Source organism: Mytilus galloprovincialis, chromosome 7, assembly GCF_965363235.1.
Source record: "Mytilus galloprovincialis chromosome 7, xbMytGall1.hap1.1, whole genome shotgun sequence".
NCBI classification, from domain to species: domain Eukaryota; kingdom Metazoa; phylum Mollusca; class Bivalvia; order Mytilida; family Mytilidae; genus Mytilus; species Mytilus galloprovincialis.
This window is the reverse complement of record NC_134844.1, coordinates 5,691,070-5,713,202: the sequence shown is the minus strand read 5'-3', so window position 1 is coordinate 5,713,202 and position 22,133 is coordinate 5,691,070. Positions and strand designations below refer to the sequence as shown.

General features: G+C 32.5%; 1 protein-coding gene across 2 annotated transcripts in view; it reads left to right on the top strand.

Moving 5' to 3' along the window:
* LOC143082182 (inactive phospholipase C-like protein 2) overlaps positions 1-22,133 on the top strand; it is a 69,753-nt gene that overhangs the window by 11,314 nt on the left and 36,306 nt on the right. For both annotated transcript variants that reach the window (XM_076257754.1, XM_076257755.1), the window contains exon 2: positions 13,103-13,218. In XM_076257754.1, coding sequence (XP_076113869.1) covers positions 13,103-13,218 — 116 coding nt within the window. The remainder of the gene's footprint in view (positions 1-13,102; positions 13,219-22,133) is intronic.

Here is a 22,133-nt window from a genome sequence, read left to right as displayed (position 1 = left end):
TGAACGAAATCTATGTATTACTGGTAAATTATTAAGTCAGGGATTTCGTTACCACAAATCACTTAAAATCTTTACTAAATTCTAGATTTGGTTTTGAAGCACTTTGGTTTTACCTGTAGAAAACTTATTTCAAATGGGATAGCACATCCTCATTTTTACGGAGATGTTGTTTACCGTGCCATTGGATGCTGGATGTGTAATGATTGATAATTTAGTCTCAGATGCATTACTTTTTATTAGTTGTAATTGGCTTTGAACTATAGCTGTCAGTAACTGCGAGTACTCTCATATCTGTACTTAGTGTCTTTTTGTTGATGGGATGTACAAGTACTCGGTCACGTCCACTCTCTGTTTTTGTTAGATGTATTTCTATTTGTATCCATCTGATGAGTTAAGTCTTTTTCAACTGATTTGTATAGTTCGTTCTTATGTTGTACTGTTACACCATGTCCCAGGTTAAGGGGAGGGTTGAGATCCCGCTAACATGTTTAACCTCGCCACATTCTGTATGTATGTGCCTGTCCAAAGTCAGGAGTCTTTAATTCAGTGGTTGTCGTTTGTTGCTGTGTTACATATTTGTTTTTTGTTCATTTTTTATACATAAATTAGGCCGTTAGTTTTCTCGTTTGAATTGTTCTACATTTGTCATTTCAGGACCTTTTATAGCTAACTATGCGGTATGAGCTTTGTTCATTGTTGAAAGCAGTACGGTGACCTATAGTTGTTAATTTCTGTGTCACATGGTCTATTGTGAAGAGTTGTCTCATTGGCAATCATACCACATCTTTTTTTATATTATATGCTCATATGCATTGATAATTTTCTTGAAATAATCATAGATTTTCGTTAGATGTATCCATCTGATGAGCTAAGCCTTATTGTTGTCAATGATTTTATTTGTTTTGATGCCTTATACTGACTTATATGATTACAGGATATTTTCTAGTGTTTTACCTCTTATTTTTTACGTGGCGAGGATCTTCAGAGGTCTCCACGTTTCACAGATTGCTCTGATGTGCAACGGCTGTTTTGCCAGACATGCTGGGGCCGAGGAACGTCAGAGCACGTCCCATATCAAAAAGTAGATATTTCGCCGTATAAACCATGTTAATATAAACGAATAATTACTAAATAATCAATGTAAATTAATATATTTTCTTTCTATTACTGGTGTTGTGAGGAAGGAAATTAAAAGAAAGTAACAAAAATATTGGGATCTATGTAATTCATAAAGTTCAACATCACAGAGTCAAATGTTGTGTTATTTCTTTGCAAAACAAGGGCTGTGCAAATTTTGCCTGCTGTAAAAATATTGCAACAGTTAAGTGTAATGTAGGTACATTAGCAGAAATCTTTCTTGTGTTAAATTTTGAGTTATTGAACTTGCATGCTAAATATCCACTTTTTGATATGGACGTGCTCTGACGTCCCACAGTCTCAGTTTGTCTGGCAAAACAGCCGTTGGATGTCAGAGCAATCTCGGACAAGAGACAGGGTTGAGTCCTTCTGTTCTTTTCAACATAGGTTAACGTGTAGGATGAAGTTTCTTATCAATGAAAGAAGAATGCTATCAAAATGAAATTTTACAGTCATATTCATCACGGTTTGAACTATTAAAAAAAGTCTGAAATTAGACCCCTTACACTTAATTTATCGTTGAAGATCACAGAAAAAGAAATTGTTATGTACAAGGCTCTGAGATGGAACACTTCATCTTTTGGACACATATATTCTTATTTAACACTGGAAGTATAAAATTGAGAAAGGAAATGGTGAATATGTCAAAGCGACAACCACCCGACCATAGAGCAAACAACAGCCGAAGGCAACCAATGGGTCTTCAATGTAGCGAGAATTCCCGCACCCGTAGGTGTCCTTCAGCTGGCCCCTAAAATATGCATAATAGTACAGTGATAATGGACGTCATACTAAACTCCGAATTATACACAAGAAACTAAAAATTAAAATCATACAAGACTAACAAAGGCCAGAGGCTCCTGACTTGGGACAGGCGCAAAATTGCGGCGGGGTTAAACATGTTTATGAGATCTCAACCCTCCCCCTATACCTCTAGCCAATGTAGAAAAGTAAAAGAATAACAATACGCACATTAAAATTCAGTTCAAGAGAAGTCCGAGTCTGATGTCAAAAGATGTAACAAAAGAAAATAAATAAAATGACAATAATACATAAATAACAACAGACTACTAGCAGTTAACTGACATGCCAGCTCCAGACCTCAATTAAACTGATTGAAAGATTATGTCTTCATCATATGAATATCAGGTACAATCCCTCCCGTTAGGGGTTTAGTATCATACTATCATAAAATATACGAGAAGAACATAACCCGTGTCATGCCAACAACTGTTTTTTTAGAAATAAATATGTTTAGTTCCGATGCAAAGACCCTATCAGTGAATCAATGTTAAAGCCAAAATATGCAATCTTTAATGACCTGACAACAGTATCGTAACTATATCCCCTTTTAATAAGTCTATTTAAAGGTTTTGTTAGTTGCACTGTAAATTTCCTTTAACACAGTTTGTTTTCCCAGTCAAAATTGTTGACATTGTGATGATGAGGAAAAAAATGGGATTGGGAATGAATTTATAATGATTTTTTGGGATATTTCAAAATAGTTTTAGGGATATGGGATATTTGTGAAAAATATTTATTGGGATATTAGGGGTAAACATTATAGGGATACAGGATATTGGGATAAAAACTTAATGGGATATGGGATATTGATACTCCCCCTAAACAAGCCTCATTCCTATGCTAGATGAGAATGTGGACACAGATTAGTACCTTTATGTTCTTACCTAATCTTTGTAGAGTGGACTAAATCAAAGTCTTCACCTCTCAGTGTCATACACAGAATGACATATACATTCCAAAGATTCCTATGCTGGATGAGAGTGTGGACACAGATTAGTACCTTTATGTTCTTACCTAATCTTGGTAGATTGGACTGAATTAAAGTCTTCACCTCTTAGTGTCATACACAGAATAACATATACATTATGTATAATCCCATAGTCTTCACCTCTTAGTGTCATACACAGATTAACATATATACATTGAGAATAATGTACCTGTCTTTGCTCATTATGTATAATCCCCTTCACCTCTCAGTGTCATACACAGAATAACATACACATTCCAGTGTCCATTTTTAATAATAACCCTAATTTTGGAAGGATTTATTTTGCTTTTATCTTCTGTTGTCTGTGTAGTAACATTGTGTTTTGTCATTACTTTGATTTTCTTTGGCTTATTAATTTTGATCATTGTAACCTGGTCACACAAAATGTGCAAATTTCACTGGTTTGGGAGTTAGTACGGTATTCTGGTTCTTAGGTATACCCCAAACTAAGCTACAATCATCCTTAATGTTCATAAGTTTATTTGTATCCAAGTGAGTCTACCATCTGACTAAAATAGCTGTTCTTTCTACCATCTGACTAACATAGCTGTTCTTTCTACCATCTGACTAACATAGCTGTTCTTTCTACCATCTGACTAACATAGCTGTTCTTTCTACCATCTGACTAACATAGCTGTTCTTTCTACCATCTGACTAACATAGCTGTTCTTTCTATAAATAGAACAGGAGGTTTTCAGTACCTTGTGTAATAGATATTTTTTATGCAGATCTTTATTGGTTTGACATATATACATGTATATATATTGGTTTATAATCATTTGTTGTAACAAATCATATTATTTAAGGTTTATCTATGGTTGACTGATATTTGGTATGATTAGAAGTAACATATTGCAAATTAGTTCTGTTCTGCATGATTAATTACCCTTTATGTACTTAACTTTGGCCATATGACAGATAATTTCATGAAAATGACACTTTTTGTTCATTTATCAATTATCCTCGAGGGATTATAGTGCTGATATTATGCAATTTGATTGTGAAATGAGAAAAAGATAACATATGAAGTTGTTCCAGTTTACGTACTGTTATGATGGATGGACCTAATTAGAAAGATTCATGATATAGGATTTTTCTTTTATTTGACATCTATTCAGAGGTGACATTTAATTGTATGATATGGAGTTATGAATGATGTTATGTTTGTTAGAGTTTTAATCTGACCAAGGAGTTAACTCCTTGGAGTAATTGTATAACAGTAGTTTCAAGTCCTATTGAATACTGGGTATATAAGTTTCTGGTTCCAAGACAGTAGTTTAATAAATTAGAATGGGAAATTTTGGGGTCTTGGTAGATCAAAGTTGCACCCTACTTTGATATATGGGTCAATCTCTGATATCTCTAAGGTTTGTTTGTACCTGCTGAGAAGCCTGTCCCTTCTCTTTGAATACTCCGCTTACTCCATTATAATACAGACTGTCCAGTGTCGTAGCACTCCCTTTGTGTAATTTGCCTGACAAAATTTTCAACTACCAATTGATCATGCTTTAATATACTACCACTTAAAAAAAAAAAGGGAGTACACTGTTTTACCTTTGTCTGTCCATCCATCCATCTGTCAGTCAGTCAGTCAGTCCGTCCGTCCATTCCATGAATATTTTCGTTGCCTTTTTCCGGTTTACCAAACACTTGTATCATTTTAAACATGATTTCGTCACATTTTTCTCATTAACTACAATACAAGGATTTCTGAGATTTGGGGTTTATATTTCAGTTATACCCTGTGATGCGTTTACTGGTTGTTCCTTTGTTGGTTTGGTGTATTCTGCTGATATTGAAAAGAACTCCTGTCATCATGGTCATTGATTTATGGGAAACAAATTCTGTGAGGGATTATGGGAAATAACTCTTGTCAGGTATTAATGGGAAATAACTCCTGTATGGGATTTATGGGAAATTACTCCTGTCAGGGATTTATAGGAAACAACTCCTGTGAGGGATTAATGGGAAACAACTCCTGGCAGGGATTTATGTAAAACAACACATGTGAGGGATTTAAAGGGAAACAACTCCTGTAAGGGATTTATGGGAAATTACTCCGGTTAGGGATTAATAGGAAACAACACCTGTGAGGGATTTATGGGAAACAACTCCTGTGAGGGATTTATGGGAAACAACTCCTGTGAGGGATTATGGGAAACAACTTCAGTCAGGGATTTATGGGAAACAGCTCCTTTCCAGGATTTAATAGAAAAAACTCCGCAGGGATTTATGTAAAACAACTCTTGTCAGGGATTTATGGAAAACAACTTCTGTCAGGGATTTATGGGAAACAACTTCTGTCAGGGATTGAAGGGAAACAACTCCTGTCAGGGATTTGTGGAAAACAACTTCTGTCAGGGATTGAAGGGAAACAACTCCTGTCAGGGATTTGTGGAAAACAACTTCTGTCAGGGATTTAAGGGTAACAACTCCTGTGAGGGATTTGTGGGAAACAACTTCTGTCAGGGTTTTATGGGAAACGACTCCTGTCAGGGATTGAAGGGAAACAACTTCTGTTAGGGTTTTAAGGGAAACAACTCCTGTCAGGGATTTAAGGGAAAAAATCCTGTCAGGGATTGAAAGGAAACAACTTCTGTCAGGGATTTAAGGGAAACAACTCCTGTCAGGGATTTATGGGAAACAACTCCAGCCAGGAACTTATGGGAAACAACTCCTGTCAGGGGTTTACTACCTCCATCATAATTAATTCTATATGTTTAGACCACTGTCTGAGAGACAAAATGAACTTGATCTTAGTTAGCATGTGGACATGTAATGAAGTGAACCTGTATCAGGAGCTGTGATGTATGGTATCATTATGAAATAGACAACATCATAAACTGTTTCCTTTGTGCAAATTATTGTACTAATTACAGCAGAGAAAACTTCATAACCTGTTGTCATACTCAGTTGGTAATGAATCATTCATGATGCAATTTGGGGCTCAGTAAAGGTGTCACTTCTGTATATATCATGGTTTAATTGAATAAAGAACCCTTGAAATAATGATTGTATAAGTGATATACAAATATGCAGTACATTGAACCCCTTTGAATATTACATGCATATTGTGTTCTTACTAAATGCTTTTAAAACTTTAGAGGATAAATGTTTAACATTTAAATGTTTTGGAACTAGTCATTCTGATATTTTCATTAGAATACTTTCAAAAAAGGTCCCCCTAAAGTTTTATGTTCAAGCTTCTGTAATTATATATATTATGTGCATGTAAACTGTTTTAGCCGAAACTATATCAAAAACAAGACTTAGATTTACACTGATCTAATGAATACTTCTAAAGACTTTAATAATATCTCAGTTGTGGAGGGGCATTGAATAATCAGAAAAATTGATTAAAAACTCACAATATTTTGGGTCAAGGTATTGAGGGTTGCAGGCATATTCCTCCTATCCTCCCCTGTATCTGAAAAAATTCAAATGCAAGATTGAAAACATGATCATGTAAATATTTCAATAAATTGAATGGTGCAACTAGTAACTACAAATCATGATGATCCAGCCATCAAAATAACTCACATATAGGGTAGTTAAAATTTGATGTCAATGTCTTAATAGAGTGACAGAACTCTGGTCTGAGTTACTAAGAACAAATATCATTCTGTAATTAAGACATTGAACAAGACATGTCTTTAATCTTGTTTATGATGCCACTTCATTGAATCTGTTTGGAGGTGTACTGATTAATATTCTAGTCCATTAAAATGTTATTTTTGAATTACAAATTCTTTGATATAAGGGTTGGTTTTTATTGGTTTTCAGTTCTTGTCATTGATAGTTAGATTCTACAGTGTCTTGTCCTCTCTATGACATTTCTCACTTTAAGCTTTTTATTGTGGTCTGTCATTTTATGTATTGGCAATTGGTTTTAGTGATTTCAGTAAATAGATAAAATATGAGATATAAACAGAATGTAATGAGAGCATAAACATAAGTTATAAGGATTTCCTTTCAAGTGCATTATGAATATAGATGATAAGGTTTGTAAATAATTTCTCCTTAGGGAGCCTTTAGTTATTACTTGTTATGAGAGGAAGCCATCTATCTGTTAAACAGGAAATGTTACGCTCAAATCACAATGAAAGGAAAATATTTTAAACCTGAATAGTAAATAGTTACCCATAATCACGCAACTAAATTATTTATATCGATTTTCACTTTAAAATATTTATGGAAAACCCTTAAGGCCGAAAAATTGTTTTTTGTTTAAATATCTGTTGATACTTCCTGATGTGCTACACATCTGCTACGTGGGACATTTATTCTTTATCTAAAGGATTTAAAATTTAGTTATGTGTTGGCTTGAAAACATATAAATAAAAGCTTTCCATGCCTAATGCATATTTATATTATAATAGGATTAAACACCACTGGAACATTTTACCCCAATTGACTTCTGTTGACTGTCTGTTTGAAATTTGACATTTTCTTAACTGTCTGTTTGAAATTTGACATTTTCTTAACTGTCTGTTTGAAATTTGACATTTTCTTAATTGCACTATCTGTATCTCATTTTCTCTCATAAACAACTAGGCTAGCAAATGGCTAGTTGTGGGTTATTAGTTGTTCACCAGTCACCCAAGAGAAAATAAATCTGGAATTCCACTGGAATCTCGGCTGGAATTTTGATGGGATTACAATTGGGATCCCACCAATTGGGATCCCACCTAATTCCACCAGGATAAAATTTGGGGAAACCAGCAAAAAATCCGGGATTCCCGATGTAAATCCCGGGTTGAAATATACTGGGATCTCACTGGGATATTGTGGGATTTAATTTGGGATCCCACTGGGATAAAAATTTTGGGATTCCTGCAAAATAAGTGGGATCCCGATGTAATGTACTGGGATAAAATTTCGGGATTCCCGTAAAAGAAGCGGGATCCTGATGTAAATCCCAGTGGAAATATACTGGGATTCCCGGAAAAAAAAGTGGGATCCCAAAAATAAATCCCAGCAGGATATACATGAGTCAATTCAAATTGCACTGCCACTGGGATTCCTGGGTTATTTATGCAAAAGGATACATGTCATGTTCTCCTTTCTGTAAATTAATTTGCTGTCTCTGTACTTCTAACTAGTATTGCTTAGTAAATTATGGTAACTGGAATATCTGCATGCAATCTGTTGGCAGCTCCATTTAAAAATATCATTAAATCCCCTAAAGGTATTAAAAAAATCTCCAAAGATTCATTAGTTCAATACGTTTTGAAGCAACAAATTCAATAGAAATATTATTGCATGTTTATACAGTAGATTGGAAGCTAGTCCAAATAATTATGAAGTCTTGGAAGGCTATTTTATTTTTTTTGCAAATTAATTACCCTCCCCCTTTTTATCCCCTGAAGATAAATAACCATTGTAGCGACTTATTATTTTTACCAAATAAACATACACACAACTGAATTAAATTTTTACATACCTACTAGTTATGCCTGTTATGTGACAACATGTTTATTCATTGTACATGTTAAAAATAAATATATTTTCAGTTTAGTCTTTACTGCGTTCTGATGTTAATTTGCTCAAATAAAAACCATAAAAATCATAGTTCCTCAATAAATTATTTTTATAATCATTTTATACACATATACACATGTTAAATTAAATTATTAATGCACTTATCTGCATCGGCCTCCATAAATCAGCGTAAACAGATTTTGATGACGTTTTAACCAGTACACTAACGTCGAAGTGACAATCTCGCCCCAAATTATATCGGCCAGAAGTTGATCTGTCTCCGTAACGGTATTATAAATAAATTAAGGGTATCGCATAAAAGTATTAATTACTGGCCAGTTTTTACTAAATATAAGAAAAGAATACTTTATTAATCGGCACATGGTGCATGCGGATAAGTTAGTGGCCGCATTATTTAGGACAGTATTTTCTAGGGTCAAACTGTTCAGTACAATTGAAAACAAAGCATGGCGGTCATGATTTTTTTACATTTTACATAAGTTGAGAAACCAACGTTTTACGATGTCGATCATTATCTTATCATTGATACCGGACGACAACTAATAGAAACGCACTTATGGCAACTTGGGGAACATCAGAAACGCCCAAGCTTGTCTGGCAAAACACCGTTGACATTTCTCAGACGCCCTGCCATTTTTATCGTGAAAATCTTGGCATTTTTCTGACTTATAAATATCTGTCAAACTGAATATTAAGTGACACTTAAAAGTGATTGGCTTCACCTGACAGCTGTGGTATCATACACATTGTTAATTAACACCAATAACCTGTACTTGATGTCATCAGAGACATATGTATACACAAACAAAACACTTACATATTTTCAACAACATAATTATGGTTCATACAATTTCCCGTTTTAACTAGACTGGAATTCCAGCTTCAAACAGTTATCCCGATTGGGATCCCGGCTTTAAACAGTTCCGATTGGGATCCCAGCTTCAGGCAGTTATCCCGAATGGGATCCCAGTTTCAGATATTTATCCCGAATGGGATCCCGACTCCAGATGCTTATCCCGGCTCATCCTGACAATATCACCGGGATTGCATTGGGATCCCAATGGATCCGGTTTTCGTTTTCTCTTTGGCATTCATTTTCATTTCCATTTGATAATTGTAATAGTTGAGATTGGAATTGCAACCATACTTGGATATATGTCAAATATAATGAGAGGAAGATTCTTTTTGATTTTAAGGTCACTACATTTAATGTCAAGGTCAGTTTCTAAAAATAGACAAAAATTGCAGCATAAAATTGGTTTTGGTATGGTAAATCAATGATGCTTCAACCTTACTTAAAGCAATAGGTCAACTATCATAGATTGATTGTATGGTGTACATGTCTGTCTTGCATGGTTCATCTGAGCTTGACCTCATTTTCATGGTTTATTGGTCAATGATTAGTTTTCTTGGAAATGAAGTCTGTTTCTTGGAAACCTTAAGCAATAGGTCAACTATATTTAGTGTATTAAATGAATTTAAAGGTACATGTATTTCTCATTTGGTTTATCTGACCTTGACCTCATTTTCTAGGATTATATTAAGTTTGTGTGATACTTGTAGTAAAGCTTATAATATTTAGGACTATTAACATAAATTAATGGTAAATGAAATACCAGACATTTCAGTGTGTGCATTCTTGTTATATGTAGTGTGAACACAGTGCTTCAGATTGGACCAATAGAGATTGTTAGGATTAAATATAATGTGAATGCTTACTGGTTTTATTTAGATCAATTCAAATTTATATAGATTTATAAAAAGCTAGTGTGAACAAGGCCTAACAGTCAGGATTCTACTTCGTCAAAATTATCTCCCCATTACGCCAGTTCATTTTCACAATCGTAGAAATGGAAGCCATTGTAGGGATGATTCGCTACCAAATTTGCTCTTGGAAAACGATAAATTTATCCACATTGCACCATTACAACCATTATATGTCAGTTGTATTTTAAAAGACAAATGTATCAAATAGCTAATGAGCATCAGTAAATGATCTTGTCTGCATTGATAGCAACATTCCAGCAGCACCTGCATACAGGGTATATATCTCCCAATTGATACGATATTCCCGTGCTTGCATTTCCTATCATGATTTTCTTGATAGAGGGTTGCTGCTAACAAGGAAGCTATTAAACCAAGAGTTCCAAATGGAGAAGTTGAAGCCATCCCTTCGTAAATTTTACGGACGCCATCACGAGTTGGTTGACCGTTATGGAATAACCGTTTCACAAATGATATCGGATATGTTCCTTATGTTGTAACTACAATCCCCTTCCCTTTCATGAATGTGACCTACCGAATTAGACTGTTTACCGGATTTGTTATCACATAAGCAACACAACGGGTGCCACATGTGGAGCAGGATCTGCTTACCCTTCCGGAGCACCTGAGATCACCCCTAGTTTTTTGGGGGGGTTTGTGTTGTTTATTCTTTAGTTTTCTATGTTGTGTCATGTGTGCTGTTGTTTGTTTGTCTTTTTCATTTTTAGCCATGGCTTTGTCAGTTTGTTTTAGATTTATGAGTTTGACTGTCCCTTTGGTATCTTTTGTCCCTCTTTTAAAACTATATTGTCTGATCGGTTGTCAGGTGGAATTTTCGAAAATTCATAAACATTTAAAAAAATTCTTATTAAATATTTCGTGGAAGGGCAGACTAGATTTTTTTAGTGGTTGAAGACTATAAACCCAAGTTATTACACAAAAAACTATAATTTTTCGAAGATATGCATTTTCATCATCCAACTTGAAAGACTGTCGTCAAGTACTTTCAGTAAAAAAAATAGCTATTCGAACACACCTACTCTGTTCTTGTGATTCATTAGATAGGTATTTCACTTGACAGATAGAATGATAGAATCTGAAGCAAGACGATGTATGAAATATTCTTGCTTTGTAGGATATCAAGACAAAATATTCAACTCAAACACACCCTAACATTAAAAGGTGCACTCGATTTTCTCTTTTTGATACTAATGTTACCCATTTTTTTGTCGAGCAAGCTCGACATAGGGATAGTGATCCGGCCATGGTGGCGGCCATGGTGGCGGCCATGGTGGCGGCTATGGCGGCGGCGGCGGTGTTAGCTTACTTCTTAAAAGCTTTATATTTTAGAAGGTGGAAGACCTGGATGCTTCATACTTTGTATATAGATGCCTCATGTTACGAAGTTTCCGTCAGTCACATGTCCAATGTCCTTGACCTCATTTTCATGGTTCAGTGACCACTTGAAAAAAAAGTTAAGATTTTTTGTAATGTTGAATTCTCTCTTATTATAAGTAATAGGATAACTATATTTGATATGTGCATACCTTGAAAGGTCCTCATGTCTGTCAGACAGTTTTCACTTGACCTCGACCTCATTTCATGGATCAGTGAACAAGGTTAAGTTTTGGTGGTCAAGTCCATATCTCAGATACTACAAGCAATAGGGCTAGTATATGCGGTGTATGGAAGGACTGTAAGGTGTACATGTCCAACTGGCAGGTGTCATCTGACCTTGACCTCATTTTCATGGTTCAGTGGTTATAGTTAAATTTTTGTGTTTTGGTCTGTTTTTCTCATACTATATGCAATAGGTCTACTATATTTGTTGTATGGAATGATTGTAAGGTGTGCCTATCTAGCGGGCAGATGTCATGTGACCTTGACCTCATTTTCATGGTTCAGTGGTCAAAGTTAAGTTTTTGAGTTTTGGTCTTTTTATCTAATACTATATGCCATAGGTCATCGATATTTGGTGTATGGAAATATTTTATGATCTTTATGTCAGTCGCGCAGGTTTTATTTGACCGTGACCTCATTTTCACGGTTCATTGCACAGTTTTAAGTTTTTGTGTTTTGGTCTATTTTTCTTAAACTATAAGTAATAGGTCAACTATATATGTTGTATAGAAGCATTGTTAGCTGTACATGTCTGCCTGCCATGGTTCATCTGACCTTGACCTCATTTTCAAGGTTCATTGGTCTATGTTTAGTTATCTTGGTTAATGTTAAGTTTATGTGACAGTTGTATTAAAGCTTAGCTTTATACTTAGGACTATCAACATAATATCAATGATTAGTATAGAAGGCGAGACATTTCAGCGTGTGCACTCTTGTGAATTTTTTCTTGAGTCGCATAATGGAAGGGCAGACATGAAAATTACTCAACTAATAGATTGATATGTTTTCCATCCGTGGTAATTTTTTTTTTAAATCGGAGGTTATGCATTTTCTACATCCAACTTGAAAGATAACCATGTCGTCGACTTGATATCTAATTGTTCTGCTTAACTATGTACTAGATAAATTGAAAACTTATGCAAATGGTGTTTTTAAAATAAAACACTTTGTAATTGAGAAGAAAATTGTAATTTTGTTTGTTTCTATCAACTTTTAAAATTTTTGCCACTATGGTAAACATTACAGAACACATTTATCGCCTTCTCTAACAAAGAGCTTCGATTCTGTTCTGATTCGATTTTGTTCTACCGGTTTCCGACTGTAAATTATATAGAAACTATCAACCTGATCAAAGGTCTGCTATCCATACCAAATTATCATAGACCAGTTATTCAATAAATTTCTCACCATTGACACAAACATATTTGTCTAAAATAAGTCCATTGTTTTTGGAAACATAATTAAGATATAATTTGTGATTAATTTGAAGTATTACATTTATTTCAGGAAATTGAGTTAAAACGTCAAGATCCCAGTATTAAAGGACAATTGAACACTGAAGAATTCATCACTTTATTTAAGGAAGTCTCAACCAGACCTGAGATATACTTCCTTTTAGTTCGGTATGTATATAGAACAATACAATTGTAGCTAGAGGACACAAGACTACTATGTTCTCTTGTGTGTGACAATATAAATCTGCACAATGTAGAGTTTTCTTAATTTTCAGTTTCCAAGGCTATTGCATTCTGGGAAATATTTTCAAAGTTGTACACTGAAGCTTTTTGATTGGTTGATTACATCATAAACAGTAGATATCCAACCAATGGCGTGTTATTCATTTTGGTGTAACAACCATGAAATCCAATTGATTCTTAAATGGTGAATTGAAAACACTTGTGCATACATGGATAATTTGAATTATCCAGCCCTTGATTTAATTTTCTGGATGCCCTTTAAATTGTGGAAACAAATGGACTTTACTGACTTGACAGTACATGTACTTTTAGTCTGTATACTTATAGATAGACTTAGTTTTATTTTGCAGTTGATATTTACATACCGTCTGGGATTAAATTGTTTTGTCATCAATAATTTCATACTAGAATGATAATAGATACATGGACAGGAGTTTCTTCAAGATCAAGATAAAAGAAAAAGTTTCTGAAAAAAAGTTACATTTAGAAAAATATCATTCGTGTTTTTTACTGATGAATGACCTATAGTTGTTAATTTCTGTGTGATTTGGTGTTTTGTGTAGACGTCTCATTTGGAAGTCATTCTACATCTTTTTTTTTTTTTTATATTTAAAGGAAAAGTATAATGTTGACTGCAAAAACTAAGTCCATTAAAATACAGGAAAGATTTTTTTTATAATAAAAGTTTTAATAATACACTTTCTCTATCAGCAGCAAAATTTTTTTGCATCTCTTATTTGAACAAGAACAAGGTTTTCTGTGTACAGAATTTTCAAGAAGACTTTGCTCACATGGGAATATTGGAAGTTTAAGATGTAATCATAATATGTTTTAAAACCATATATACTGATTTCAGCAAGAGAATGAAATCTTACAGTTGTGATAAAGTCATTATACTCATCATTTTAATGGTTCTGGGTTCAATCAGTATACATAATCAAATTAACCACAGGTCTATAAATAGAACCATGATAAATGTTGGGATATTTGATGCCAATCACTAAATACTATTTATATAAAATACCAATCTAAATTGATACTGGTTTGGTTCCTTCCATTAACTTTCTGATTGAGGATTTCATCTGGAAAATTGTAACTTATTATTGTATGTTTGTATAGTGTAATTAAGCAGCATTGCATTCCTTTTATTTCCTACATTACTGCAAATTATCTTTATCAAAGCTAATGGAAAAAGATTATGGGGTTTGCTGTGGTGAAATAATTGGTCCTGTATATTTTATAAAAAGATTCATTAACCTTATTTCTATGACATTTTGTTTTGTATGAGTTTTGGTGTAATCACGAACTGACAATGTAATAGTTGACCACTTGTTTCTTGAAACTTATTTCTATGACATTTTGTTTTCTTGTAATTACGAACTGACAATGTAATAGTTGACCACTTGTTTCTTGAACTTTATTTCTATGACATTTTGTTTTGTTGTAATAACGAACTGACAATGTAATAGTTGACCACTTGTTTTACTAACTTTATTTCTATGACATTTTGTTTTGTTGTAATAACGAACTGACAATGTAATAGTTGACCACTTGTTTAATTAACCTTATTTCTATGACATTTAGTTTTGTTGTAATAACGAACTGACAATGTAATAGTTGACCACTTGTTTCTTGAAACTTATTTCTATGACATTTTGTTTTGTTCTAATTACGAACTGACAATGTAATAGTTGACCACTTGTTTCTTGAAACTTATTTCTATGACATTTTGTTTTGTTGTAATTACGAACTGACAATGTAATAGTTGACCACTTGTTTCTTGAAACTTATTTCTATGACATTTTGTTTTGTTGTAATTACGAACTGACAATGTAATAGTTGACCACTTGTTTCTTGAAACTTATTTCTATGACATTTTGTTTTGTTGTAATTACGAACTGACAATGTAATAGTTGACCACTTGTTTCTTGAAACTTATTTCTATGACATTTTGTTTTGTTGTAATAACGAACTGACAATGTAATAGTTGACCACTTGTTTCTTGAAACTTATTTCTATGACATTTTGTTTTGTTATAATTACGAACTTACAATGTAATAGTTGACCACTTGTTTCTTGAAACTTATTTCTATGACATTTTTTTTTGTTGTAATTACGAACTTACAATGTAATAGTTGACCACTTGTTTTACTAACTTTATTTCTATGACATTTTGTTTTGTTGTAATCACGAACTGACAATGTAATAGTTGACCACTTGTTTCTTGAACCTTATTTGTATGACATTTTGTTTTGTTGTACTTACGAACTGACAATGTAATAGTTGACCACTTGTTTCTTGAAACTTATTTCTATGACATTTTGTTTTGTTATAATTACGAACTGACAATGTAATAGTTGACCACTTGTTTTACTAACCTTATTTGTATGACATTTTGTTTTGTTGTACTTACGAACTGACAATGTAATAGTTGACCACTTGTTTCTTGAAACTTATTTCTATGACATTTTGTTTTGTTATAATTACGAACTGACAATGTAATAGTTGACCACTTGTTTCTTGAAACTTATTTCTATGACATTTTGTTTTGTTGTAATTACGAACTGACAATGTAATAGTTGACCACTTGTTTCTTGAACCTTATTTGTATGACATTTTGTTTTGGTGTAATTACGAACTGACAATGTAATAGTTGACCACTTGTTTTACTAACCTTATTTGTATGACATTTTGTTTTGGTGTAATTACGAACTGACAATGTAATAGTTGACCACTTGTTTTACTAACCTTATTTCTATGACATTTTGTTTTATTGTACTTACGAACTGACAATGTAATAGTTGACCACTTGTTTTACTAACCTTATTTCTATGACATTTTGTTTTATTGTACTTACGAACTGACAATGTAATAGTTGACCACTTGTTTCTTGAAACTTATTTCTATGACATTTTGTTTTGTTATAATTACGAACTGACAATGTAATAGTTGACCACTTGTTTCTTGAAACTTATTTCTATGACATTTTGTTTTGTTGTAATTACGAACTGACAATGTAATAGTTGACCACTTGTTTCTTGAACCTTATTTGTATGACATTTTGTTTTGGTGTAATTACGAACTGACAATGTAATAGTTGACCACTTGTTTTACTAACCTTATTTGTATGACATTTTGTTTTGGTGTAATTACGAACTGACAATGTAATAGTTGACCACTTGTTTTACTAACCTTATTTCTATGACATTTTGTTTTGGTGTAATTACGAACTGACAATGTAATAGTTGACCACTTGTTTTACTAACCTTATTTCTATGACATTTTGTTTTATTGTACTTACGAACTGACAATGTAATAGTTGACCACTTGTTTCTTGAACCTTATTTCTATGACATTTTGTTTTGTTGTAATAACAAACTGACAATGTAATAGTTGACCACTTGTTTTACTAACCTTATTTCTATGACATTTTGTTTTATTGTACTTACGAACAGACAATGTAATAGTTGACCACTTGTTTCTTGAACCTTATTTCTATGACATTTTGTTTTGTTGTAATCACGAACTGACAATGTAATAGTTGACCACTTGTTTCTTGAACCTTATTTGTATGACATTTTGTTTTGTTGTAATCACGAACTGACAATGTAATAGTTGACCACTTGTTTTACTAACCTTATTTGTATGACATTTTGTTTTGTTGTAATCACGAACTGACAATGTAATAGTTGACCACTTGTTTTACTAACCTTATTTCTATGACATTTTGTTTTATTGTACTTACGAACAGACAATGTAATAGTTGACCACTTGTTTCTTGAACCTTATTTCTATGACATTTTGTTTTGTTGTAATAACGAACTGACAATGTAATAGTTGACCACTTGTTTTACTAACCTTATTTCTATGACATTTTGTTTTATTGTACTTACGAACAGACAATGTAATAGTTGACCACTTGTTTCTTGAACCTTATTTCTATGACATTTTGTTTTGTTGTAATCACGAACTGACAATGTAATAGTTGACCACTTGTTTTACTAACCTTATTTCTATGACATTTTGTTTTGTTGTAATCACGAACTGACAATGTAATAGTTGACCACTTGTTTCTTGAACCTTATTTGTATGACATTTTGTTTTGTTGTAATCACGAACTGACAATGTAATAGTTGACCACTTGTTTTACTAACCTTATTTCTATGACATTTTGTTTTGTTCTAATAACGAACTGACAATGTAATAGTTGACCACTTGTTTCTTGAACCTTATTTCTATGACATTTTGTTTTGTTGTAATCACGAACTGACAATGTAATAGTTGACCACTTGTTTCTTGAACTTTATTTCTATGACATTTTGTTTTGTTGTAATCACGAACTGACAATGTAATAGTTGACCACTTGTTTTACTAACCTTATTTCTATGACATTTTGTTTTGTTGTAATCACGAACTGACAATGCAATAGTTGACCACTTGTTTCTTGAACTTTATTTCTATGACATTTTGTTTTGTTGTAATAACGAACTGACAATGTAATAGTTGACCACTTGTTTCTTGAACCTTATTTCTATGACATTTTGTTTTGTTGTACTTACGAACTGACAATGTAATAGTTGACCACTTGTTTTACTAACCTTATTTCTATGACATTTTGTTTTGTTGTAATAACAAACTGACAATGTTATAGTTGACCACTTGTTTCTTGAAACTTATTTCTATGACATTTTGTTTTGTTGTAATCACGAACTGACAATGCAATAGTTGACCACTTGTTTCTTGAACCTTATTTCTATGACATTTTGTTTTGTTGTAATCACGAACTGACAATGTAATAGTTGACCACTTGTTTTACTAACTTTATTTCTATGACATTTTGTTTTGTTGTAATCACGAACTGACAATGTAATAGTTGACCACTTGTTTTACTAACGTTATTTCTATGACATTTTGTTTTGTTCTAATAATGAACTGACAATGTAATAGTTGACCACTTGTTTTACTAACCTTATTTCTATGACATTTTGTTTTGTTCTAATAACGAACTGACAATGTAATAGTTGACCACTTGTTTCTTCAACTTTATTTCTATGACATTTTGTTTTGTTCTAATAACGAACTGACAATGTAATAGTTGACCACTTGTTTCTTGAACCTTATTTCTATGACATTTTGTTTTGTTGTAATAACGAACTGACAATGTAATAGTTGACCACTTGTTTTTTGAACTTTATTTCTATGACATTTTGTTTTGTTGTAATCACGAACTGACAATGTAATAGTTGACCACTTGTTTTACTAACCTTATTTCTATGACATTTTGTTTTGTTGTAATTACGAACTGACAATGTAATAGTTGACCACTTGTTTTATTAACCTTATTTCTATGACATTTTGTTTTGTTGTAATTATGAACTGACAATGTAATAGTTGACCACTTGTTTTATTAACCTTATTTCTATGACATTTTGTTTTGTTGTAATTACGAACTGACAATGTAATAGTTGACCACTTGTTTTATTAACCTTATTTCTATGACATTTTGTTTTGTTGTAATTACGAACTGACAATGTAATAGTTGACCATGTGTTTTACTAACCTTATTTCTATGACATTTTGTTTTGTTGTAATCACGAACTGACAATGTAATAGTTGACCACTTGTTTCTTGAACCTTATTTCTATGACATTTTGTTTTGTTGTAATCACGAACTGACAATGTAATAGTTGACCACTTGTTTTACTAACCTTATTTCTATGACATTTTGTTTTGTTGTAATCACGAACTGACAATGTAATAGTTGACCACTTGTTTTACTAACCTTATTTCTATGACATTTTGTTTTGTTGTAATTACGAACTGACAATGTAATAGTTGACCACCTGTTTTACTAACCGTATTTCTATGACATTTTGTTTTGTTGTAATCACGAACTGACAATGTAATAGTTGACCACTTGTTTTACTAACCTTATTTCTATGACATTTTGTTTTGTTGTAATTACGAACTGACAATGTAATAGTTGACCACTTGTTTCTTGAACCTTATTTCTATGACATTTTGTTTTGTTGTCATAACGAACTTACAATGTAATAGTTGACCACTTGTTTTACTAACCTTATTTCTATGACATTTTGTTTTGTTGTAATCACGAACTGACAATGTAATAGTTGACCACTTGTTTTACTAACCTTATTTCTATGACATTTTGTTTTGTTGTAGTTACGAACTGACAATGTAATAGTTGACCACTTGTTTTACTAACCTTATTTCTATGACATTTTGTTTTGTTCTAATAACGAACTGACATTGTAATAGTTGACCACTTGTTTCTTGAACCTTATTTCTATGACATTTTGTTTTGTTGTAATTATGAACTGACAATGTAATAGTTGACCACTTGTTTTACTAACCTTATTTCTATGACATTTTGTTTTGTTCTAATAACGAACTGACAATGTAATAGTTGACCACTTGTTTCTTGAACCTTATTTCTATGACATTTTGTTTTGTTGTAATTATGAACTGACAATGTAATAGTTGACCACTTGTTTTACTAACCTTATTTCTATGACATTTTGTTTTGTTGTAATCACGAACTGACAATGTAATAGTTGACCACTTGTTTCTTGAACCTTATTTCTATGACATTTTGTTTTGTTGTAATCACGAACTGACAATGTAATAGTTGACCACTTGTTTTAATAACCTTATTTCTATGACATTTTGTTTTGTTGTAATCACGAACTGACAATGTAATAGTTGACCACTTGTTTTACTAACCTTATTTCTATGACATTTTGTTTTGTTGTAATCACGAACTGACAATGTAATAGTTTACCACTTGTTTCTTGAACCTTATTTCTATGACAGTTTGTTTTGTTGTAATTACGAACTGACAATGTAATAGTTGACCACTTGTTTTACTAACCTTATTTCTATGACATTTTGTTTTGTTGTAATTACGAACTGACAATGTAATAGTTGACCACTTGTTTCTTGAACCTTATTTCTATGACATTTTGTTTTGTTGTAATAACGAACTGACAATGTAATAGTTGACCACCTGTTTTACTAACTGTATTTCTATGACATTTTGTTTTGTTGTAATCACGAACTGACAATGTAATAGTTGACCACTTGTTTTACTAACCTTATTTCTATGACATTTTGTTTTGTTGTAATCACGAACTGACAATGTAATAGTTGACCACTTGTTTTACTAACCTTATTTCTATGACATTTTGTTTTGTTGTAATTACGAACTGACAATGTAATAGTTGACCACTTGTTTCTTGAACCTTATTTCTATGACATTTTGTTTTGTTGTAATTACGAACTGACAATGTAATAGTTGACCACTTGTTTTACTAACCTTATTTCTATGACAGTTTGTTTTGTTGTAATTACGAACTGACAATGTAATAGTTGACCACTTGTTTTACTAACCTTATTTCTATGACATTTTGTTTTGTTGTAATTACGAACTGACAATGAAATAGTTGACCACTTGTTTCTTGAACCTTATTTCTATGACATTTTGTTTTGTTTTAATATTGAACTTACAATGTAATAGTTGACCACTTGTTTTACTAACCTTATTTCTATTACATTTTGTTTTGTTGTAATCACGAACTGACAATGTAATAGTTGACCATGTGTTTTACTAACCTTATTTCTATGACATTTTGTTTTGTTGTAATCACGAACTGACAATGTAATAGTTGACCACTTGTTTCTTGAACTTTATTTCTATGACATTTTGTTTTGTTGTAATTACGAACTGACAATGTAATAGTTGACCACTTGTTTTACTAACCTTATTTCTATGACATTTTGTTTTGTTGTAATCACGAACTGACAATGTAATAGTTGACCACTTGTTTTACTAACCTTATTTCTATGACATTTTGTTTTGTTGTAATCATGAACTGACAATGTAATAGTTGACCACTTGTTTTACTAACCTTATTTCTATGACATTTTGTTTTGTTGTAATCACGAACTGACAATGTAATAGTTGACCACTTGTTTTACTAACCTTATTTCTATGACATTTTGTTTTGTTGTAATTACGAACTGACAATGTAATAGTTGACCACTTGTTTTATTAACCTTATTTCTATGACATTTTGTTTTGTTGTTATTATGAACTGACAATGTAATAGTTGACCACTTGTTTTATTAACCTTATTTCTATGACATTTTGTTTTGTTGTAATTACGAACTGACAATGTAATAGTTGACCACTTGTTTTATTAACCTTATTTCTATGACATTTTGTTTTGTTGTAATTACGAACTGACAATGTAATAGTTGACCATGTGTTTTACTAACCTTATTTCTATGACATTTTGTTTTGTTGTAATCACGAACTGACAATGTAATAGTTGACCACTTGTTTCTTGAACCTTATTTCTATGACATTTTTATACGACCGCAAAATTTGAAAAAATTTTCGTCGTATATTGCTATCACGTTGGCGTCAGCGTCGTCGTCGTCCGGCGTCCGAATACTTTTAGTTTTCGCACTCTAACTTTAGTAAAAGTGAATGGAAATCTATGAAATTTTAACACAAGGTTTATGACCACAAAAGGAAGGTTGGGATTGATTTTGGGAGTTTTTGGTCCCAACATTTTAGGAATTAGGGGCCAAAAAGGGCCCAAATTAGCATTTTCTTGGTTTTCGCACTATAACTTTAGTTTAGGTGAATAGAAATCAATGAAATTTAAACACAAGGTTTATGACCACAAAAGGAAGGTTGGGATTGATTTTGGGGGTTTTGGTTCCAACAGTTTAGGAATTAGGGGCCAAAAAGGGCCCAAATAAGCATTATTCTTGGTTTTCGCACAATAACTTTAGTATAAGTGAATAGAAAT